This window comes from Pristiophorus japonicus, chromosome 5 (assembly GCF_044704955.1).
Source record: "Pristiophorus japonicus isolate sPriJap1 chromosome 5, sPriJap1.hap1, whole genome shotgun sequence".
Taxonomy (NCBI): Eukaryota; Metazoa; Chordata; class Chondrichthyes; family Pristiophoridae; genus Pristiophorus; species Pristiophorus japonicus.
In genome coordinates this window covers 114,547,719-114,571,402 of record NC_091981.1, presented here as the reverse complement: position 1 = coordinate 114,571,402, position 23,684 = coordinate 114,547,719, and the positions used below count along the sequence as shown (strand labels likewise).

Genomic DNA, 23,684 nt, shown 5'->3' with positions numbered 1-23,684 from the left:
ATTAGCGATCCCAGAGGCGCTAACGGGAGGTGCACAACAGGCAAATTTTTCCCCCTATGATTCTATAAAGTACTGGAGGGGGCATTAAGGAAGCAGGTTCATTGCCAGTCTGCAAAGAAACAGTGATATTTGATTCCACTACTTCCAGCCACTGGTGCTGGGCACAGTTTCTGAGATGCTACTTGTCAGTGTCATCAGAAACAAAATAGGCCCAATTGTGTCTTAGAGGCACTGTGAAACTATCCTGTCTAAAGCATCTATTACACCACTGTTTGTTGCCACTCTGGAAGTCATTCATGTCCTTAGAAGCTCTTAGTGATGTTATGATACTGCAGCAATATCCCAGTCTATCATTCCCCAGGGTGTTCTGCAGGTCATGAGAAACTTCCTGAATGCATTCCAGATGTGTATAGTGGGCTCCTCCCACTTATCCATCATCTCAACCACATGCATGGAAACCGTTTCTACTGTCTGCTCCTGAACCATTATTCTTTTGAAGACTGGGCCCCTAGGTTCCTCAGCTGAGGGCAGTTGTTTTTCTCCCACTAGTGGAGAATTGGCACTCTCCCTCTTTTCCACCCTCAGGTCTTAATTTTCACTAGCGTCATTGTCTCATCCAGAGACAATTGTTCTGACTGTCTAAGTAGTTTGTCATGAGTGAGTGTATATGTGCTGGTGCTTGCGCAGGTAAGATGCCAGGACAAAGTGAAGATGTGGCAGCAGTTGTGGATCTAGAAGTGCTCTGGTGGTGATCAGACTGGCTGGCATCTTCTTCCAAGACACCCCCTATGATGTGAAAGACAGAAGTCATTGTTTAGTTGTGCACACAGTGGCATTTATCCTTTGAAATAGTGGGTGAACTCATTGCAATACTTTGAGAAAGCAGGTGAAGCTGAAATAACATTCAAGAAGCCATGCCCATTTCTCACCAACCTTCTTTTGCCATCTCATTGCCGAAGCCTTGCCCTCTCCTACAGGCTCTCCTGTACATCTGCCTATTAAGTCGACTGTATCTTCTTCTGGTGGACTCAAGTGAGGATGGTCCGTTTGTGGTGTTGGTTGGAAGACCTTTTTTTCCCCTTTTGGGGAAGAAAATAAAATATAACTGGCCTGTGATTGTCACGGAAACGTGCCTCATTTGAGGTCATACATGCCAGGATCATGAGGTCAAGGTTCCTTTTGCCTCTGACCCATTAAATGAACTGTCCTTGAAGACTGGCAGAAGCTCTTGTGGTAGGCTAAGTGAGTTGAGAGAATGATTTTGAGTGAAGAAGATGCTTGAATGTTGGGAGAGGTTGTCTCTTGTACACTTTTGTTTATTAGTTACGAAAATATTGGAGGTGGGAAGAAAAAACTGTTTGACTTTGTAGAAGTGAGTTTCCCTGGCAGCCAGGTGCCAAGAGAGAAAGAATTAAACAACAACTTGTATTTATATAGCGCCTTTAGCGTAGTGAAATGTCCCAAGGCGCTTCACAGAAGTATTGAAAGATAAAAATTTGTTACCGAGCTGCATAAGTAGAAATTAGCGCAGGAAAGAAGTATGTTTTAAGGAGTGTCTTGAAGAAGGAAAGAGAGGTAGAGAGGCGGAGAGGTTTAGGCAGGGAGTTCCAGAGCTTGGAGCCTAGACACGGCCACCAACGATTGAGCAATTATAATCAGGGATGCTCAGGAGGGCAGAATTAGAGGAGTGCAGACATCTCAGGGGGGTGGGTGGGGTGAAGGAGATTACAGAGATAGGGAAGGGCAAAACATGGAGGGATTTGAAAATAAGAATAAGAATTTTGAAATCGAGGTGTTGCTTGACCGGAGGCCTATGTAGATCTGCGAGCACAGTGGTGATGGGTGAGCGGGACTTGGTGCGAGTTAGGACACACACAGCTGAGTTTTGGATTGTCTCTAGTTTACATAGGATAGAATGTGAGAGGCCAACCAGGAGTGCATTGGAATAATTAAGTCTAGAAGTGACAAAGGCATGGATGAGGGCTTCAGCAGCAGATGAGCTGAGGCAAGGGCGGAGACAGGCGATGTTACGGAGGTGGAAATAGACGGTCTTAGTTATGCTGCTGAATGTGAGATAAGGAGGTGCGTGAAGCTTTATGAGTGGTAGAGCAGGGGTTCTAAACTGGAGTTTCACGGCACACTAGGAGACCGCAAATGAGTTTTAGGGGTTCCGCTATAAATAACCTCCGGGATTCAATAAAACAGAAACATACACTATTGCGTAAAAGGTGGGATTGAGCTGAGCAAACTGGTGGTTCCGGCCCCGGCTCGAATCTCTGTTTCCCCACTACCGAATATCTGTGCGATGACAGCAACTGCCGCTGAGCTGAGGCCATTGCTCGCTGACAGGTAAATGTGTAAAATAGGCAGAAAAAACAAAAAAATGCATAAATTATGTCATCACATCATTATGCACTAATTAAAATGCATCTGACACAAACTGGCAGCTGCTACCTGCATCAGTTCTAATCAAAGAATGCAAAATAGTCAATGATCCAGAGTAATGGATCTCATCCAATTTGCCAATGAATTTTATGCCTAAAAAGTGGGCATTGACAATCAAAAATCCAGGCTAGTGTATATTTACTTATCATTGCAGTCGAATGGAATAATTCCAGGACCTCATTTGACTTGGGTTTAAATGGGCCATGATTGTTTTTGCAAACTGGTTATTAAAACGTTTGTGTCAATGATTTTATTTCGATAAAATTATTCTCATGGAAGGCCCTGCTCTGAATTAGTCTTTCGGGTATATCAGATATATGTCTGCTTGTAGACTGTTCACTGAATCTGTGCAACATATTCAATTAAAAATTGAGTATGGAAATTCTGAAACATTGCAATAATTTCAAATAAATGAAACAATTCCATCAAGTGAAAATTAAAAATCATAATCCATTTTTGTAACAAAAATATTTATAGATTAAACACATGATGGAAAATTAAACATTTTGGTGTTACATATCATTGCAGGTTATCATGAATGTTGTTCGTCTAATAAATTACTGAATAAGTTTGCAGGTACCATGGAAATCTCATACCTTATGCGCTCCACATGCAATTACCCATTCTCTTTGTTCTACAACAGCCGCCAGCTTTTGAAAAATATCTGAAATGGAAGTCAAATCAAATAGCATCCCAAGAACGTCAAAACATGTACACTAAAATCATTCTGCGATTCTGCACTGCAACTTATTATTCTAATAACAAGCAAAATAATTTAAAATAGAACTTGCTGCTTACTAAAATGTCCTTTTGTAGACATTTTCAGATTATGAAAACTGCAAGTGACAGATACAATATTGGCGTTTATCAGTGAAACTCTCCTCTCACTGTGAGACTACCGCAATACTCAGATGCTTCTTACTTCACTAAGCATCTATCATTTCTCATATCATCAATGAAATACAATGCAAAGTTTTGCACATGTACCAAACCTATGTACATGTCAACTGTCAGCGCTTCATGCAAGGGTTTTGGAGGCCAGTGTTTTTTGCTTATAAAAAATTGATGCTTCTCTCCCCTCGAGGCTGTTCTCTGTGCTATTATTGCATTTGCATTCACTTCTTGGCTGTGTTCTGATATGAGACAGACCTATGCATGTGCATTCCACTGGGGATGTGGATCCATTGTATTGCTGAGCTGGCTTTACAGTAGCTCCTGGGAATATTAATCCAGAGAGTATTTTGTCACAGTCCTCCTCTGTATTAACTACAACCCCTCAATTTGGTGCTATCTGCAAATTTTGAAATTATACTTCCGATTCCCGTGTCCAAATCATTTGTGTAAATGATGAACAACAGTGGTCTTCGAACCGATCTCTGTGGAACACCACTTCCCACCTTTTGCCAGTCTGAGGGGTCAAGTTTCGGCCTGAGTTGCTCCAATTTTTTTGGAGCAACTGGTTTAGATGGAGTATCTTAGAAATTGCAATTCTCGGCATTTAGTTTGCTCCAGTTCTAGTCAGTTAGAACAGTTTCATTTTGGAACAGATTTTTTTTCAAAAGGGGGGCGTGTCTGGCCACTTACGCCTGTTTTGAAAGTTTAGGCAGTGAAAACTTACTCCAAACTAACTTAGAATGGAGTAAGTCTAGATTTTTGTAAGCTCAGAAAAACTTTGCCTACACTTTAGAAATCAGGCATAGGTTACAAATCAGGTGTAGGGAACTGGGGTGGGGGGAGAGGAGGGGGAAGGGAAGTAATTACATTTTACAAGCATTCAACAGTCTTACTTATACAAATAGAGCCATCCTGAATAGAAAATTATAAACAAAGCAAATACAAAATATTGAATATTCCTATCTGTGTGAAGCAGCAGCAGCTTTCGAGCTGCGATGCTTCAGGCAGACCTTCCATGTAGGAGACAGGGACGGTGCCAGTGACTCGACGGCAGCCCAACAACAACGGCAGCAAGCAGCCTTCAAGCTGCGGTGCTTCAGGCAGGCCTTCCTTCCATGTAGGAGACAGGGGCGGCGTCAGTGGCTCGACGGTAGCCGAAGAAACAGCAAGCAGCCTTCGAGCTGCGAGGGAAGCTGAGGCCATTCGGCCACGGGATAGGGGCGGCGGCAGTAGCTGACAGCAGCCGAAGACACAGCAAGCAGCCTTCGAGCTGCGAGGGAGGCTGAGGCCATTCGGCCAGGGACAGGGAGAGGCAGCCAGATAGCCAGTTTGAAACTTAAATTTGTAATTGCAGAATGGGTGCTGCATTGTCAACGGATTATGCAATGGTTCACCAGCAATTCACTGCATAGGAGAGAATTGATTAGAGCTCACCACACCAGGAACGTCATAGCTCGTAGGCCGATGGGCAGGAGACCTTACCCACGTCGGCAATATCGAGCCAGGTGCTCGTAACTCGACATGAGCGAGGCTGATTGTGTCAAAAGGCTGCGTTTCTGCAGAGAAGTTGTCGTTGAGATCTGTGATATGCTGAGAGCAGATCTGCAGCCCAGAACACCAACTGCCTTGTCTGTTGAAGTGAAGGTTAACAGCTGCACTTGCCTTCTATGCCTCGGGATCGTTTCAGCTACAACGGGAGATGTGTGCGCCAACTCTCAACGTGCAATACATGCCTGCGTTTACCAGGTCACGGCTGCACTGTATGCGCGGAGGAATGACTTCATCAATTTCCCAATGACCGCACAAGCGATCCATGAGAGGGCTGTGGGCTTCCTCAGGATTGCGGCTTCCCAAAGGTACAGGGCTGCTTTGATTGGACCCACATAGCTTTGCGAGCACCTGTGGAGGATTCCGAGCAGTACAGGAATAGAAAAGGTTTCCACTCCATCAATGTGCAGCTCGTGTGTGACGACAAGCAGCACATCATGTCAGTCGATGCGAGATACCCTGGCAGCACTCATGATGCGTTCATCCTACGCGACAGCATTATATCTGCCATGTTTGAGCAGCAGCTAGAAGGGCAGAGCTGGCTACTGGGAGACAAAGGGTACAGCCTGACCACTTGGCTCATGACACCCCTACGCGTGACACAGACAGAAGCTGACCGTTAATACAACATGGCGCACATTGCGACGCGCAGCATCATTGAGAGGACCATTGGCATATTGAACCAGCGTTTCTGATGCCTGGACCATTCCGGAGGCCACTTGCAATACTCTCCTCAGATTGTCGGTCACTTCACTGTTGTGTGCTGCATGCTCCATAACTTAGCCATCATGAGGCAGCAGGAGCTGGTAGTGGAACCAGAAGACCCACGTGAGGGTCCAGTGCCTGATGATAGTATTTTGGAAGAGCAGGATGAGGATGATGACGACGATCAGGAAAGCATGCAAGTGCCTGATACCGGAGCACGAGGTCGGAGGAAGGCCGTCCATCGTGCTCCTTTAACGATTGCTCGAGCCCTGCGCCAGCAGCTCATCCGTGAACGCTTCAATTACTGATGCCTGAGGGCTCTGCGACCACTGTTGCGCAATGACATGTTTATTCTTTGGAGTTGTTCCTACGTTGTGTTGTGTTAATGGAAGATGAAGCAGTTTTAATGAAAAAATATTTTATTGAAAAGTTAATGTCAATGTAATAAAATATTTGTTGTATCAAATTTCACTTTTTAATATGACTCTTGAAGATCACTTATAAACTTGTAAAATTACAGAACAATTTCAATGTGAAAAATCTTACACTCTTAAGATCACTTAAATTTCAAGATCACTTTTAAGTGCAAAATTAAATAAGTTACAAAAAGTGAGAGCATTTACACTATAAGATCACTTAAAAACCCTAAGATTACTTATAAGTTGTAAAGTTACAAAACTTACAAAACAATTTCAATTTGAAAAACGCTACTACAGCTACATCAAGAACAAGAACAAAAGCAGCAAAGAAAGCTGCAACCATGTCTCATCCATATCTCAGTAAATGTTCACTTCTTCATGGGGGTGTCATTTGACTGGTGGGGCTGTGTGCCCTTATTGCAGCAGCTACCTCCCTGACGGCCTGTGCCGACATTTGCATGCCCTCCCTGACGGCATGTGCCGTCGATTGCATTCCCTCGGACATTCCCTCCCTAAGTTCCCGTGTCATTACTGCTATTTCTCCCGTCAGGACCGTCACCTCTTCACCCACTGCACTGACGCTACCGATGAGTGATCGGGTAAGCTCATTGGTCTCCATACCCAATGCCACAACCTGAGCCGCATCTGTTGCACGCTGCATCTCAGGAGAGCGTGTCTCCAATCTCCTTCTCCTCTGCCTGGGTCTGCCTCGCGGCACCACTACACAAGGAGGCGCAGGCAGGGACGGTGGGACACTCAGTGTTCCAAACGGCATCACTACACAAGGAGGCGCGGGCTGGGACGGTGGGACGCTCAGCGTTGCAGACGACAGTACTAGAGAGGGGCGCGGGCTGGGATGGTGGGACGCTCTGTGTTCCAGACGACAGTACTAGAGAGAGGCGCGGGCTGGGACGGTGGGGCGCTCGGTGTTCTAGACGACAGCACTCGAGTGCAAGTCGTGGGCTGCGATGGTGGGTGAATGGGTGTAAACTGCTCCATGATATCACCAGCACCACTGGGACCTGCAACGTCGGAATCAAAACCATACAAGGTGGAACCAGAACCTATGCGAGTGGGAAGCGCAGGCTCGGACGGTAGTGCACTGACTGTAAACTGCTGCATTACACCAGCAGCACCACTGAGACCCGCAACATCGAAATCAAAACCATGGAAGGTGGAACCAGAACCTATGCAAGGGGTTGAAACTCTGATGCCTCTTAATGGGGGCTCATAAACATTAATTTGGAAGCTCTCCCCTGTAGACAGTTCAGTCATCACCGCCATCATCCAGTCTGGATCGTCCGCATCTGGTTGTACTGGTTCTTGTTCTGTATCTTCAGGATCCTCAGGGTTGGCAGCATCATCATCATCATGTTCTGCAAAATACATCAGAACAGTCAAATGTTTAACAGCAAAGGAGGGGGCAGGATGGGTGGCATGAGTGCTCTCACACATAGCAGGCCAGGCAGCAGGTTGATTTGAAGGGCCATGATACATTTTCAGGACTTACCCTCTTCCTCGTGTGCGGGCCCAGCTTGTGCTGCACTGATTGCTTTTCTTCATGTATGACTCATCGTAGCAGCTACCCTCTGTTCCAAGGGTGTCAGTGGACGCAGATTGGGCGTACCTCCTCCTGTTCGAGTTGCTTCCCTTTTGTTGTGGGCCAATTTCTTCTGCAAAAAGTAAAATATAACTTTTTAGAGAGTGTGTCTTTCTGAAGGGTGGGACATACAGATAGTCACGTTACAATTACGATTACATTAAAAAATGAAAATATTACTTACACTAACTACTTGACCAAGGTCGTGCCATTTCTTTTTACACTGGCTTCCAGATCTCATGGTATGCACCACTGCGCAGTAATCTTCTGCAACTTGGTTCCAATGTTTCTTCATTTCTTTAGGTGGCACTTTTATGCGACCTCTGTTGCTGGTATCTAGCTCTTGCCATCTCTGCTCAATGACGTTGACTAATATCTCCACTTCCTCATGCAAGAAATTCTTTGTTCTTGGTGGACGTTGTTCCATTGCTGTATTGAATTGACACTCTTATTTTTCAAAACACGCAGTCCTTAATTTGCATACACCTATGCAGCACCTGTTCTGGAAGTTTCGCAGTGAAAAGCAGCACTCACTGATTTCAGCAGGTGATTTATTCAACAGTGCTGCTAAAAGCACTCCTTCAGACACCAAAAAATCACCAAAATTCAATCCCAAGACTTTCCAGAGGTCCACGAGACAAATCAGCACTTTTCTTTAAGTTCCTTTAAAAATGGCTGAGAGCCAATGTTTCTGGGCTACTGCGTGTGCGCGCACACTCCAACGCCCACGTGCAGGGCTACGACACGACGTTCCCTCATTTGACTTAGCCCCGCCCCCTCCACTTGCAGAATCAGCGCGCCTCTGTGGTTCCGCCCCCTGCTGCTGTCTGCGCGTCGCGCCGAGCTCCCAGAGACCAGCAAGGAGCCCGAGAATTACGAGGTAGATTTTTGTCGCGCTTTTAGGCGCGAAAAGCAGGCGTCCATGTCGGGGCTGCGCCGTTCTAGGAGCGGCCCGAAACTTGACCCCTGAGTAACTACCTTTAACCCCTACTCTCGTTTTCTGATTTGTAGCCAGCTTACTATCCATTCTACTACTTGTCCCCTGACTCCATGTGTTCTGAACTTAGTCATGAGTCTACTCTGTGGTACCTTATCGAAGACTTTTTAAGAATCCAAAAATAGTACGTCTGTTGCATTACCCTCAGCTACCCTTTCTGTTACTTCTTCAAACAATTCAATAAGGTTTGTCTTCCCTTCCCTTTTGACCACTCGACTACTCGATTACATTTTCAGCTTCTAGATGTTTATCCATTATATCTTTGATTAAAGATTCCCTACCACCGACATTAGGATAAGTGGTCTTTGTTAACTGGACTTTTTCTATCTCCCTTTTTAAATATAGGCATCATATTAGAAGTCCATCAGTTCTCTGCCACTATTCCCTTTTCTAATGATTTTATATATATATATATATATGTAATAGTACCTCTACTAGCTCTTCCCTAACTTCTTTTAAAATGCACATACACAATCCATTTGGACCAAGGGTTTTATCCTCTCCAAGTTTGATTAGTTTATCAATTATCTCCCCCTCTCTATTTTAAATGTTTATATATCTTTTTTGATCTCTTCTTCTAATGTCATGTCCACCATGTTCATCTCCCTGGTAAATACCGAGGCAAAGTTAATATTTAATATATCTGTCATTTCGCTGTCATTACCTGTGAATTTATTGGCTGTATCCCTTAATGGCCCCATTCCTATCCTCATTTTTCTTGTTATTTATGTGTTTGTAGAATACTTTACTGATGCTCTTCATATTCCTTGATAATTTTGTAGTTTCCCTTTGCCTTCTTAATGTTTTTTGGACTTCTATCCTAGGGGCCGAAAATGCCCCGCAGCCCGTCCAGGGGTGCTAACCTACTGGGCCCAGGTAAGTGAGCGCCCAAAGCGGAAGTCCCGTCCCCGGCGTGGAATTGCCATTTGCGCCCCTCAAACGAGGCGGAGCGCTGTCTCAGGTGCTCCACCTCGATGGAGGGGCACTCCCGAGGCGCAGCTTGGCGCTGAACAGGTAAGCATTAGCGCTGACATGTCACAACGCCACTCCCCTTCATTTAAAGGGGAGGGCTGCTGCGGACTGTGCATGGCCCTTTGGTGGTTACCACTTGGTTACCAGGGACAATCTCAACCGGGCCAGTGGCCCGGCATACAAAAAGGAGTGCCGGGCTGCATGATGGCAGCCAGTTGAGATGAAGGCCGCCAGTGTTGGGCCGACGGAAAAGTCGGCTGACAAAAAAAAACATGCCGTCTCAGGGCGTACACAACCTCCCTTTTAAGGGATGCCTGGGTGGATGTCAGAGTCCCATCAAGCAGGCGCAGACAACGGCCCATGCCTGCCTCTCGTCCCATGGGGCAATTTCCCCCGCGGGGTGCAAAGAGGTCAGCGCAACGTGGTTAGGGGTCGGCATGCACACCGATGGATGTGCGCCGGTCCAGGGTGCAAATCGCAGGGTGCGGCGCAAACTACAAATCACCCCCAAAATCTCCTGGGCAATTTCGCCCCAGGCACCACCGCCACCCGCTCCCAGGCAAAAGGACAGTTGTGCCCCATTAGCACCAACTGGCGGCACTAACGGGGTACAAACAAGGGGAAATTTCGGCCCCCTAATCTTTTTGTATTCCCTGTTGTCATCCTCTCTTTTGTTGTTTTTGTACTTAGTACATGTCCTTTTCTTGAGTTTCAAATTTGGCCTTATTACGTGATTCAACCGTGGTGTGCCATTACTGGCTAGTTTGTTCTTGCTTTTTAGTGGGGTATATTTGGCCTGGACTCTATTATTCATGGTTTTAAATGCTTCCCACTGCTGTGATCATTCTATGGTTGTCTGTAAATTTTTCCAGTTTACTTTCTCTAGTTCCATTCTCATCCCCTTAAAATCAGCTTTTTACAAATGTATTACTTTGGTCTTTGTCTTATGTCCTTCTCAATCTTTATCTTAAAACTTATCATGTTGTGATCATTTTTGCCGAGATGTTCTCCTTCGCATACTTCTCTTATCTTTTCTGGTTCATTTTCCATTACTAGATCCAGCAGTGCTCCCTCTCATGTTGGGCTTTTTATATACCTGGGTAAGAATGGAGTCCTGCACATACTGTATAAACTCCATTCACTACTATAGTGCTTTCACTATCTCTTCTTGCCAGATTATGTGGGGGTAGCTAAAATTTCCCATGATTATTATTCTTGGTCTCCTCCTGCGGTCCCCATCATCACAAAAGTGAGTCTTCAGCCAATTCAATTCACGCCCAATTATATCAAGAATTGGATGAGCGCACTGGATACAGCAAATGCTATAGGCCCCGACAACAGCCTGGCTGTCGTGCTGATGATAGCCACATCTCTAGCCAAGCTGTTCCAGTAGAGCGACAACATTGGCACCTACGTGTGGGAAACTGCCCAGGTATGTCCTGTCCACAAATAGCAGGGCAAATCGAATCCAGCCAATTACCACCCCATCAATCGACTCTCAATCATCAGCAAAGTGATGGAAGGTGTTGTTGACAGTGCTATCAAGCATCTAAAACCCACCAATAAGCTGCTCACCGATGCTCGCTTTGGGTTCAGTCAGGTCCATTCAGCTCCAGACCTCACGACAGCCTTGGTCGAAACATGGACAAAAGAGCTGAATTCCAGAGGTGAGGGGAGAGTGACTGTCCTCGACATTAAGGCAGCATTTGACCATGTGAAATCAAGGATCACTAGTAAAAGTGAAGTCAATGGGAATCAGGGGTAAAACTCTCCACTGGCTGGAGTTATACCTAGCACAAAGGAAGATGGTTGTGGTTGTTGGAGGCCAATCATCACAGCCCCAGAACATTGCCGCAGGAGTTCCTCAGGGCAGTGTCCTAGGCCCAACCATCTTCATCATCATTATAGGCAATCGCTCAGAATCGAGGAAGACTTGTTTCCACTCTAAAAATGAGTCCTTAGGTGGCTGAACAGTCCAATACGAGAACCACAGTCCCTGTCATAGGTGGGACAGATAGTCATTGAGGGAAAGGGTGGGTGGGACTGGTTTGCCGCACGCTCTTTCCGCTGCCTGCGCTTGATTTCTGCATGCTCTCGGCGACGAGACTCAAGGTGCTCAGCGCCCTCCCAGATGCACTTCCTCCACCTAGGACAGTCTTTGGCCAGGGACTCCCAGGTGTCAGTGGGATGTTGCACTTTATCAGGGAGGCTTTGAGGATGTCCTTATAATGTTTCCTCTGCCCACCTTTGGCTCGTTTGCCCTGAAGGAGTTCAGAGTAGAGCACTTGCTTTGGAAGTCTCGTGTCTGGCATGCGAACAAGGTGGCCTGCCCAGCGGAGTTGATCAAGTGTGGTCAGTGCTTCAATGCTGGGGATGTTGGCCTGGTCGAGGACGCTAATGTTGGTGCATCTGTCCTCCCAGGGGATTTGCAGGGGATCAGCTGCTTCATCAATGATCTTCCCTCCATCATAAGTTCAGACATGAGGATGTTTCACTGATGATTGCACAGTGTTCCGTTCTATTCACAACTCCTCAGATAATGAAGCAGTCTATGCCCACATGCAGCAAGACCTCGACGACATTCAGGCTTGGGCTGATAAGTGGCAAGTAACATTCGCGCCACACAAATGCCAGGCAATGACTATCCCCAACAAGGGAATGTCTAACCACAGCCCCTTGACATTCAACAGCATTCCCATCGCTAAATCCCCCACTATCAACCAACCATTTAAATATTGTGGCAAGTCAGGAGTGTGATAGAATACTCTCCACATGCCTGGAAAGTACAGTTCCAACAACCTCAAGAAACTCGACACCATCCAGGACAAAGCAGCCTGCTTGATTGGTACCTCATCCACCACCTTAAACATTCACTCCCTCCACCACCAGCACACCATGGCTGCAGTGTATACCATCTACAAGATGCACTGCAGCAACTCACCAAGGCTTCTTTGACAGCACCTCCCAAATCCGCAACATCTACCACCTAGAAGGACAAGGATGTCATAGCAGCGCATTTGGAAAATGGTGACATGATAGGTCCAAGTCAGCATGGATTTGTGAAAGGGAAATCATGCTTGACAAATCTTCTGGAATTTTTTGAGGATGTTTCCAGTAAAGTGGACAAAGGAGAACCAGTTGATGTGGTATATTTGGACTTTCAGAAGGCTTTCGACAAGGTCCCACACAAGAGATTAATGTGCAAAGTTAAAGCACATGGGATTGGGGGTAGTGTGCTGACGTGGATTGAGAACTGGTTGTCAGACAGGAAGCAAAGAGTAGGAGTAAATGGGTACTTTTCAGAATGGCAGGCAGTGACTAGTGGGGTACCGCAAGGTTCTGTGCTGGGGCCCCAGCTGTTTAGATTGTACATTAATGATTTAGATGAGGGGATTAAATGTAGTATCTCCAAATTTGCGGATGACACTAAGTTGGGTGGCAGTGTGAGCTGCGAGGAGGATGCTATGAGGCTGCAGAGTGACTTGGATAGGTTAGGTGAGTGGGCAAATGCATGGCAGATGAAGTATAATGTGGATAAATGTGAGGTTATCCACTTTGGTGGTAAAAACAGAGAGACAGACTATTATCTGAATGGTGACAGATTAGGAAAAGGGAAGGTGCAACGAGACCTGGGTGTCATGGTACATCAGTCATTGAAGGTTGGCATGCAGGTACAGCAGGCGGTTAAGAAAGCAAATGGCATGTTGGCCTTCATAGCGAGGGGATTTGAGTACAGGGGCAGGGAGGTGTTGCTACAGTTGTACAGGGCATTGGTGAGGCCACACCTGGAGTATTGTGTACAGTTTTGGTCTCCTAACTTGAGGAAGGACATTCTTGCTATTGAGGGAGTGCAGCGAAGATTCACCAGACTGATTCCCGGGATGGTGGGACTGACCTATCAAGAAAGACTGGATCAACTGGGCTTGTATTCACTGGAGTTCAGAAGAATGAGAGGGGACCTCATAGAAACGTTTAAAATTCTGACGGGTTTGGACAGGTTAGATGCAGGAAGAATGTTCCCAATGTTGGGGAAGTCCAGAACCAGGGGTCACAGTCTGAGGATAAGGGGTAAGCCATTTAGGACCGAGATGAGGAGAAACTTCTTCACCCAGAGAGTGGTGAACCTGTGGAATTCTCTACCACAGAAAGTAGTTGAGGCCAATTCACTAAATATATTCAAAAGGGAGTTAGATGAAGTCCTTACTACTCGGGGGATCAAGGGGTATGGTGAGAAAGCAGGAAGGGGGTACTGAAGTTTCATGTTCAGCCATGAACTCATTGAATAGCAGTGCAGGCTGGAAGGGCTGAATGGCCTGCTCCTGCACCTATTTTCTATGTTTCTAAGGGCAGCAACGCATGGGAATACCATCACCTCCAAGTTCCCCTCCAAGTCACACACCATCATGACTTGGAAATTTATCATCTTTCCTTCATCATCGTTACTTCCCCAACAGCACTGTGGGAGTACCTTCACCACAGGGACTGCAGCAGTTAAAGGCGACGGCTCACAACCACCTTCTAATTAGGGATGGGCAATAAATGGTAGCCTTGCCACAGAGTCTACATCCAGGAGCGAATGAAAAAATATATTTAGTTGCCAGTCCTATTCTTTATGTAGCCATGTTTCAGTTATTCCTACTACATCTGGTTCTTCACTTTGGATTATTGTTTACAGTTCCCGGTTCTATTTTGGAGGCTGTACAGGCAGTTTAATAGTTATTCCTTTTACTTTATTTTTAACAGTCCTTTTATACTTTTGTTTTATAACTGTATTTGTTCCCTTACCATTTATGTTACCCTTGTTCCTTACCTTGGTCTGACCTTTACTTTCACCCGCTATTTCTTTTATCTTTGGACTTGCGTTATTTTTACCAGATCCCTCCCCCGTCTAACTAGTTTAAAATCCTATTGACAGCCCTATGTATCCTTTCTGCTCGGACACTGGTCCCAGCCCCGTTCGGATGCATCTGTACAGTTCCTTCCTGTCCCAATGTCGATGCCAGTGTCCCATGAAATGAAATTCTCCTTCCCACGAGATTTTTAGCCACGCATTCACCTTCCTAATCTGCCTATTCTTATGTCAATTAGCACATGATTATCACAAGTGAGGTCCTGTTTTTTAAATTTGGTTCCACAGTTGAATAGAGACATAAGGAAAACATTGAGAATAAGGAAAGGGGCATACACTAAGCACATGGACAGCAGGGGAGAGCATGACAAGGGGAGATTATGAAGAGATTAGGAGAGAAGTCAAAAAAACAATTAGAAAGGCAAAGAGGAACTATGAAATTAAATTATCAAGGAACCTAAAACAAAATAGTAAAATAGTCTGTAGGCATATAAATAAAAAAAGGAAAGTCGGGATGGGAATAAGGCCACTGAGGGATGGTCAGGATAAAATCACAGCCAGCAATAACGAAATGGTAGAAATATTAAATAATGACTTTGCTTCAGTATTTACCAGGGAGACAGATCAGGTAGACACAACATCAGAAGATGAGATTAGAAATGATATAACTACATATAAATTAAAGAGGACAAATATTAAATAAACAAATCAAACTCAAAGAGGATAAAACCCCTGTTCCAGATGGATTACATCTGTGCATTTTTAAATAATCTAGGGAAGAGATAGAACATGTCCAGGGAACTATTGAGCAGTCTAACACTGGTAATAGGATAAATATTGGAATCCCTGCTAAAGGAAAAAATAGAACATCTAGAAACCAAACATATGATAATGAATAGCCAGCATGGATTTCAAAAGAGAAAGTCTTGCTCGACCAACCTCATTGAATTCTTTGAACAGGTAACAAAGAGTAGACAAGGGTAATGCAATAGATATGATTTATCTAGATTTCCAAAAAGCCTTCAGTAAGGTAGCACATAATTGACTAATGAAAAAGGTTGGAGAATGTGGGGTCAGGGAACAAGTAGCAGAATGGATAGCTAGCTGGTTTCAAGACAGAAAGCAGAGAATAGAGGTAAAGGATAGCCATTTAGAGTGGCTGAAGTTGGAAAGGGGGATCCCACAAAGATCAATGTTGGGACCACTGTTGTTCACAATTTATATTAACGATTTAGACTTTGGAATCAAAAACACAATTTCTAAATTTGCGGATGACACAAATTGGGGGGAATAGTCAATATCAAATTGTAACAAATTACAAGAAGACATTAATAAACTTGCAGAATGGGCATATAATTGGCAAATGAATTTCAACACAGATAAATGTGATGTATTACATTTTAATAAGAAAAATAAGGAGGTCACCTATTACTTGGAAAATAAAAATCTAAATGGGGGAGAAGAGCAAAGGGATCTCAGAGTACAAATCACTAAAAATAGCGATGCAGGTTAATAAGGTCATTAAAAAAGCAAACAAAGCACTGGGATTTCTTTCTAGAAGGATAGAATTGAAAAGTTGAGAAGTTATGCTAAACTTGCATCAAACCTTGGTTAGACCACGCTGATCAGCATGTTATAAAAATGATATAGAGGCACTGGAGAGGGTGCACAAAATATTTACAAGGATGATACCAAAAATATAAGGTTATACCCATCAGGAAAGGATGAACAGGTTGGCTTGAAAAGAGAAGGCTGAGGGGTGACTTAATATAGGTCTTTAAAATTTGATAGAGTAGACATAGAGAGCATGTTTCCATTTATGGAGAAGAGCAAAACTAGAGGCCATCAATATAAAATAGTCACCAAGAAATCAAATAGGGAATTCAGATGAAACTTCTTTACCCAGAAAGTGGTGAGAATGTGGAACTCGCTACCACAGGGAATGGTTGAAGCAAATATTATAAATGGATTTAAGGGGAGGCTAGATAAGCATATGAGGGAGAAGGGAATAGAGGGTTATGCTGATAGATAGGAAAGACGGGAGGAGGCTCGAGTGGAGCATAAGCGCCGGCATGGATTAGTTGGGCCGAATGGTAATCCTTTGTAATTTCTGATACTCCCTTAGCAGGACCTCCTCCCTTTTCTTCCCTATGTCATTGGTCCCAACATGGACCACCATTATACAAATTAAATTTTTAGGGGTATATTGTGAGGTAGGCAAAGAATCAGCATAACTGTTCAAAGAACTTGGAACTTTTCTTTATCTGAGATGTAATTGGTTCCTTTTTTGTCAATGAGAATTTGATCAAGCAGCATGCTTAGCTTCCATATAAATAAACAAAACAATTTCCCAAAGACATGTGGAAACCTTTTAATTATATAGATAATGTGCATCACATATTCTGCATTTGTCCAGATGCCACAGATCACACTTTGTTCGGATGATAGTGTAGTGGATTCCAGAGAAGATCTGATGCTGTGGCTTGCAAGTGCGAATTCTGCTGTGTCCCATTTTTAAGTAGAATGCAAACCCCATTTTTAAATGCACAAACTGCAGGCAAAATTAGAAACAAAATTTTGGAAGTTGGCTGCTTATGACCCATTCTGATTATTGCTTAATCACCAGAGAAAACTATATTCCTGCTAATTAGAACTAGACACTTCATGCTTAAAATCTCCAAATTCCAAACTTAAATTAAGAAACAAAATATACAAACGGTATGTAATGAGAAGTCAGTAGATAGTTTAGTCTGAGCTCTGAAGTAGAATTAATAGGAAAGGATTTGAGACTTTAGTGGTAGTTGAGTATAGGACCCTGCTAACAGCTGTGAAGTGCTAGATTGTATAAATGCAGAGATTAGGCAAGCGAGTAGTAATAGCAGAGTGGTTTTAATGGGGGATTTCAACTTTCATATAGATTGGGATAAGCAGACTAGCACGTGTCAAATAGTGAATTTCTTGAGTGTGTCCGAGATAATTTTCTACGACAATATGTCCTAGAGGCAACATGGGTGCATGCCATATTAGATTTAGATTTAGTAATGCATAATGAGCCAGATATAGTTAACAGCCTAACTGACAAGTCCCCAGGCCCAGATGGTTTCCATCCCAGAATTTAAAAGGAAATAGGTGAGCACATTTCAGATGCCCTAACAATAATCTTCCAAAGTTCTCTCAATTCAGGAACCTTTCCTTTAGATTGGAAAATTGCGCATGTCATTCCACTATTTAAGAATGGCAAGACAGGAAAACCAGGGAATTATAGACTAGTTAGCCTAACATCTGTTGTCAGGCAATTGCTAGAGTCTATAATTAAGGATAGGATGACTGAACGCCTCGAACATTTTCAGTTGATCAGAGAGAGCCAGTATGGATTTGTGAAAGGTAGGTCATGCCTGACAAATCTGGTTGAATATTTTGAGGAGATGACTAAAGTACTGGGCATGGGGATGTCTATGGATGTTATTTACATGGACTTCCAGAAGGCATTTGTGAAGTCCCACATGGAGATTGTTAACCAAGGTAGAAGCACACAGAATTGAGAGCAAATTATTGACCTGGTTAGGAAATTAGCTGAGTGGCAGGAGACAGACAGTAGGGATAATGGGTATGTACTCAATTTGGCAGGATGTGACTAGTGGTGTCCCACAGGGATCTGTGTTGGAGCCTTAACTATTCACTGTATGTATTATCATCATCATCACAGGCAGTCCCTCGGAATCAAGGAAGACTTGCTTCCACTCCTGAAGTGAGTTCTTTGGTGGCTGAACAGTCCAATACAAGAGTCACAGACTCTGCCACAAGTGGGACAGTCGTTGAGGGAAGGGGTGGGTGCGACTGGTTTGCCGCATGCTCTTTCCACTGCCTGCGCTTGATTTCTGCATGCTCTCAGCGACTTATGGCATAGAAAGTCATATATCCAAACTTGTCAACGACACAAAGATAGGCGGCAGTTGTAGGCAGTGTAGATGAAAGCATAAAATTGCAAAGGGATATCGATAGATTAAATGAATGGGCAAAACTATGGCAAATGGAATTCAATGTAGGCTAATGTGAGGTCGTCCACTTTGGAAATAAAAAGGAGAATACAGGGTACTTTCTAAATGGTGAAAAGTTAAAAACAGTGGAAATCTAAAGCGACTTGAGGGTCCAAGTACACAGATCATTAAAATCTCATGAACAGGTACAGAAAATAATCAAAATGGCTAATGGAATGCTGACCTTTATATCTAGTGGACTACAATACAAGGGGGTAGAGGTTATGCTGCAGCTATACAAAAGCCTAGTTAGACCACACCTGGAGTACCGTAAGCAGTTCTAGGTACCACATCTTATCCTTGGAAGGAGTGCAGTATATGTGTACCTGAATGATACCCGGACTGCAAGGGTTAATTTACAAGGAGAGATTACAGACATTAGGGTTGTATTTCCTAGAAATTAGAAGGTTAAGGGATCTCAAAAGTTTGAGATATTAAGGGGAACAGATAGTGTAGATACAGAGAAACTATTTCCGCTGGTGGTGAGTCTAGGACTAGAGGACATGGTCTAGAATCATAGAATGGTTACAGCACGGAAGAAGGCAATTTGGCCCGTCGAACCTGTGCCAGCTCTCTGCAAGAGCACCTCAGCTAGTCCCACAGGCAGTAGTCTAAAAATTAGAACCAGACCTTTGAGCAGTGAAATTAAGAAACACTCCTGTACACATAGGATGGTAAAAGTTTGGAACTCTCTTCCGCAAACGGCAATTGATGCCAGATCAATTGTTAATTTTAAATCAGAGATTGATAGCTTTTTTTAACCAAAGGTATTAAGGGGTATGGGTCAAAGGCGAGTATACGGAGTTAGCTCTCAGATCAGCCATGATCTCATTGAATAGCGAACAGGCTCAATGGCCTACTCCTGTTCGTTCCTATGTTCCTATGAAGAAGACTGACACAAATATATATATTTTTTTTTATAAAAAGAAAAATCATTTAAACAGATGGCACCCGTTGATGATTCTGTTATACCCATTTACACCTCTTCCAGACCCATCTTTTGTTTCTTTACTGGTCCCATGACTATCGCCTTTCACTTTGATCAATCATACATTTTGTCATTTAATCACTCCTGCCTTCCACCCTATCACAGACCTTCCATTTTGTTCTTTCCTCCCCTCCCCATTTTCCCTGCCCTTGCACTTGCTTAAAACTTGTTAAATCTCTAACTTTTTCCAGTTCTGACGAAAGGCCATTGACCTGAAACGTTAACTCAGTTTCTCTTTCCACGGATGCTGCCTGACCTGCTGAGTATTTCCAACATTTTCTGTTTTTATTTCAGATTTTCAGCCGCTACAGTATTTTGCTTTTGCAAGAAACCCATTCCTCTATGCAAATGTAAATGGCATTAATAGGACTAATGGATAAAAATATAACAAAATAAAGGCTTGCAATATGTGGTACTTTTCAAATTCTTAGGATATCCCAAAGAGCTTCACAGCTAACAAATTACTTTGAAATGTAATCACTGTTGTTACATAGGCAAATGAAACAGACAATTTATATATAGCAAGCTCCTACAAATAGCAGTGTGATGAATGCCCAGTTAATGTGTATTGGTCATGTTGGTTGAATGATGAATGTTAGCCAGGACATCAGCAGAATTCCCTACTTTTCGTCAAAAAATAAAAAATAATTCATCCTTGCAATGTGGCAAGGCAGTATTTATTGTGCATCCCTCATTGCCCAAAGGGCATTCAAATTTAATCACATAGTGTGGGGCTGCAGTTGCATGTGAGCCAGACCACATCAGAGTGACAGGTTTCTTTCCGGAAGGACATTGGTGTATCAATTTAGTTTTTAAACAACAATCTGGCAGTTTTCATGGTCATTTTATCCAGTATCAGCCCACAAATTACCAGATTTATTGAATTCAATTTCCAAACCTGAAATTGTGGGTTATGGACTCTCAACTTCTTGGCTGCTAGTCCAATAATGTAACCACATGCCAGTGATCTTTTACATCTACCTGAACAGGCAGACAGGACCTTAGTTTAACATCTAATCCAAAAGACGGCACCTCAGACAATGCAACACTCTATTAGTACTACACTCAATTGTCAGCCTAGATATGTACTCAAGTTCTGGAGTGGGACTTGAATCTATAACCTTCTGACTCGGAGATAAGATTTTCTATCAAGAGCCGATCTGACAAAAAATAAGGCGGGGGGGGCGAAATCATGAATATTGAATAATTGAACCCTTTGATGTTTCATTATTTACTTGCAGTTAAATGAGTTTAACTTACATGTAACAGTGACCAATCTGTCAACAACAAACTGCTGTCCTCCATATCCAAGATAGCCATGTGCCACTGTTTCCGTATACTACACAGCAAGAAAAGATGCAATGATATAAAACATTTGAAAAATGACAAACTGTGAATAGATTTAAAGTGGGGAATGTTATTAACCATGAAGACATACCTGTGCTAAGTTCTCAACCCCTCCAAGTTCATTGAAAATTTTCTGAAATAAAAATGACCACCAACATGTGAATGTTCACTCCGTTATGTTGGGAGACAGCTGGTTGGACTGGGTGCGACAAATCCCGGTCACATCTAAATTCACAGTACATTTACAAAGTGTATTGGTTGATATTAAAAATAGCAGGATGATTGAGGGCAGCTACGGATGAGGGATCCGATCCCTGAGGAAGTGCATGGTCCCTTTAAGAACCACTCCTTTAAAGATAATTGCACCTAGTGTGGGAGGAGACTTGCGCCAGGCAGGTGAACATTAAAGGGGAGATTCAGGGGAAGGGGTTGAGAGCAGTTGGGAGTTGAAGAGCTAAAAGATGTATTACATGATCTTACTTTGCGTTATGTGCATTAAAAGTAGTTGTTTGAAACTTCGATTGAGCAAGAACTACTGTTTGTAAAAGAAAGAAGGCTCTAAGACAGTAGGAGCATGTAACAAAATACAATGGGCAAAAATTAATGGTTAAGTGGGTGATGAATAGATGCATCTAACTTTTATTTCTTGTTCTTACCCCACTCTATCTCTAACCTCCTTCAACTCCAAGAATTCTGCCTTTCTCTGACTGGCCTCTTGTGCATCATTCCGCCCCACCCCACCCCCCTCCCTTCGGCCCACCATTGGCTACTATGCCGACAGCTGTCTAGTTCCTATGCTCTGCAATTCCCTTCCTAAATTTCTCTGCCTCCCTCTCCTGCTTAAAAACCCACATCTTCGACCAAACGTTTAGTCACTCCTCTCAACATCAATAGTGGGGAAAATGTTGGAATCAATTATTAAAGATGAAATAGCAGCGCATTTGGAAAACAGTAACAGGATCGGTCCAAGTCAGCATGGATTTATGAAAGGGAAATCTTCTGGAATTTTTTGAGGACGTAACTAGTAGAATGGACAAGGGAGAACCAGTGGATGTGGTGTATTTGGACTTTCAAAAGGCTTTTGACAAGATCCCACACAAGAGATTGGTGTGCAAAATTAAAGCACATGGTATTGGGGGTAATGTACGATCGTGGATAGAGAACTGGTTGGCAGACAGGAAGCAGAAAGTCAGGATAAACGGGTCTTTTTCAGAATGGCAGGCAGTGACTAGTGGGGTGCCGGAGGGCTCAGTGCTAGGACCCCAGTTATTTACAATATACATGAATGATTTAGATGAAGGAATTGAGTGTAATATCTCCACGTTTGCAGATGACACTAAGCTGGGTGGCAGTGTGAGCTGTGAGGAGGATGCTAAGAGGCTGTAGGGTGACTTGGACAGGTTAGGTGAGTGGGCAAATGCATGGCAGATGCAGTATAATGTGGATAAATGTGAGGTTATCCACTGGTGGCAAAAACAGGAAGGCAGAATATTATCTGAATGGCGGCAGATTAGGAAAAGGGGAGGTGCAATGAGACCTGGGTGTCATGATACATCAGTCATTGAAAGTTGGCATGCAGGTACAGCAGGCGATGAAGAAGGCAAATGGTATGTTGGCCTTCATAGCTAGGGGATTTGAGTATAGGAGCAGGGAGGTCTTGCTGCAGTTGTACAGCGCCTTGGTGAGGCCTCACCTGGAATATTGTGTTCAGTTTTGGTCTCCTAATCTGAGAAAGGACATTTTTGCTATTGAGGGAGTGCAGCGAAGGTTCACCAGGCTGATTCCCAGGATGGCAGGACTGACATATGAGGATAGACTGGATCGACTGGGCCTGTAATCACTGGAATTTAGAAGGATGAGAGGGGATCTCATAGAAACATATAAAATTCTGACAGGACTGGACAGGTTAGATGCAGGAAGAATGTTCCCGATGTTGGGGAAATCCAGAACCAGGGGACACAGTCTAAGGATAAGGGGTAAGCCATTTAGGACTGAGATGAGGAGAAACTTCTTCACTCAGAGAGTTGTTAGCCTGTGGAATTCCTTACCGCAGAGAGGTGTTGATGCCAGTTCATTGGATATATTCAAGAGGGAGTTAGATATGGCCCTTAAGGCTAAAGGGATCAATGGGTATGGAGAGAAAGCACGAATGGGGTACTGAGATGAATGATCAGCCATGATCTTATTGAATGGTGGTGCAGGCTCGGAGAGCCGAATGGCCAACTCCTGCATATATTTTCTATGTTTCTAATTACTCCTTCTTTGGCTTGGCATCCATTTATCTCCAATTACACTTCTGTGAAGTGACTTAGAATATTTTACTATGTGAGTTTTGAGTTAATTTTATGTGCATCAAGTGAGAGAAGCTGAAGGATATCAGATTAACTAGCACAGGCTCATCTTTCTAATTCTTTGCATGTAGTTCAATCCTCACACTATGTTTTTTCAGAGGCTAACATTGACTGCTTCAAGATAGGAGCTGTCAATGGAGCTGAACACTGTAAAATAATCACGAACAACCCCACTCCTGATCCTATGAAAGAGGGAAAATCATTTAAGCTCAAAATGGCTTGAAATTTCCTCCTTGGGCACAACCTGGAAATTTGTCCAATGTTGTGCCCATTTTACTGATGTCAAGTTGTGCCTAAGTATCCTCCCAATATCATTAGAACTTAAAATGGGCGTAAATCAGCGTAAATGATCAAAGCGCAACAAAAGTGCCAACCCTACACCAAAAACAACTTCTTTAAATATGAAAATTTCAACTCATTTAACCAGTATCCATGCATGGCATGTTTAGGAACCTGCAATAGGAGAAGCCTTTCAATTTTTAATACAGCATACTTCTGCCACAAAAACCCATCCAAAGAAACAGAAAACACA

The 23,684-nt window shown here is 43.6% G+C and overlaps 1 protein-coding gene across 6 annotated transcripts in view; it reads right to left on the bottom strand.

Moving 5' to 3' along the window:
* nek10 (NIMA-related kinase 10) overlaps positions 1-23,684 on the bottom strand; it is a 436,136-nt gene that overhangs the window by 306,029 nt on the left and 106,423 nt on the right. For all 6 annotated transcript variants that reach the window (XM_070880873.1, XM_070880874.1, XM_070880876.1 and 3 more), the window contains exons 7-9: positions 20,893-20,934; positions 20,715-20,793; positions 3,042-3,109 (exon numbers count right to left, since the gene is read on the bottom strand). In XM_070880873.1, coding sequence (XP_070736974.1) covers positions 3,042-3,109; positions 20,715-20,793; positions 20,893-20,934 — 189 coding nt within the window. The remainder of the gene's footprint in view (positions 1-3,041; positions 3,110-20,714; positions 20,794-20,892; positions 20,935-23,684) is intronic.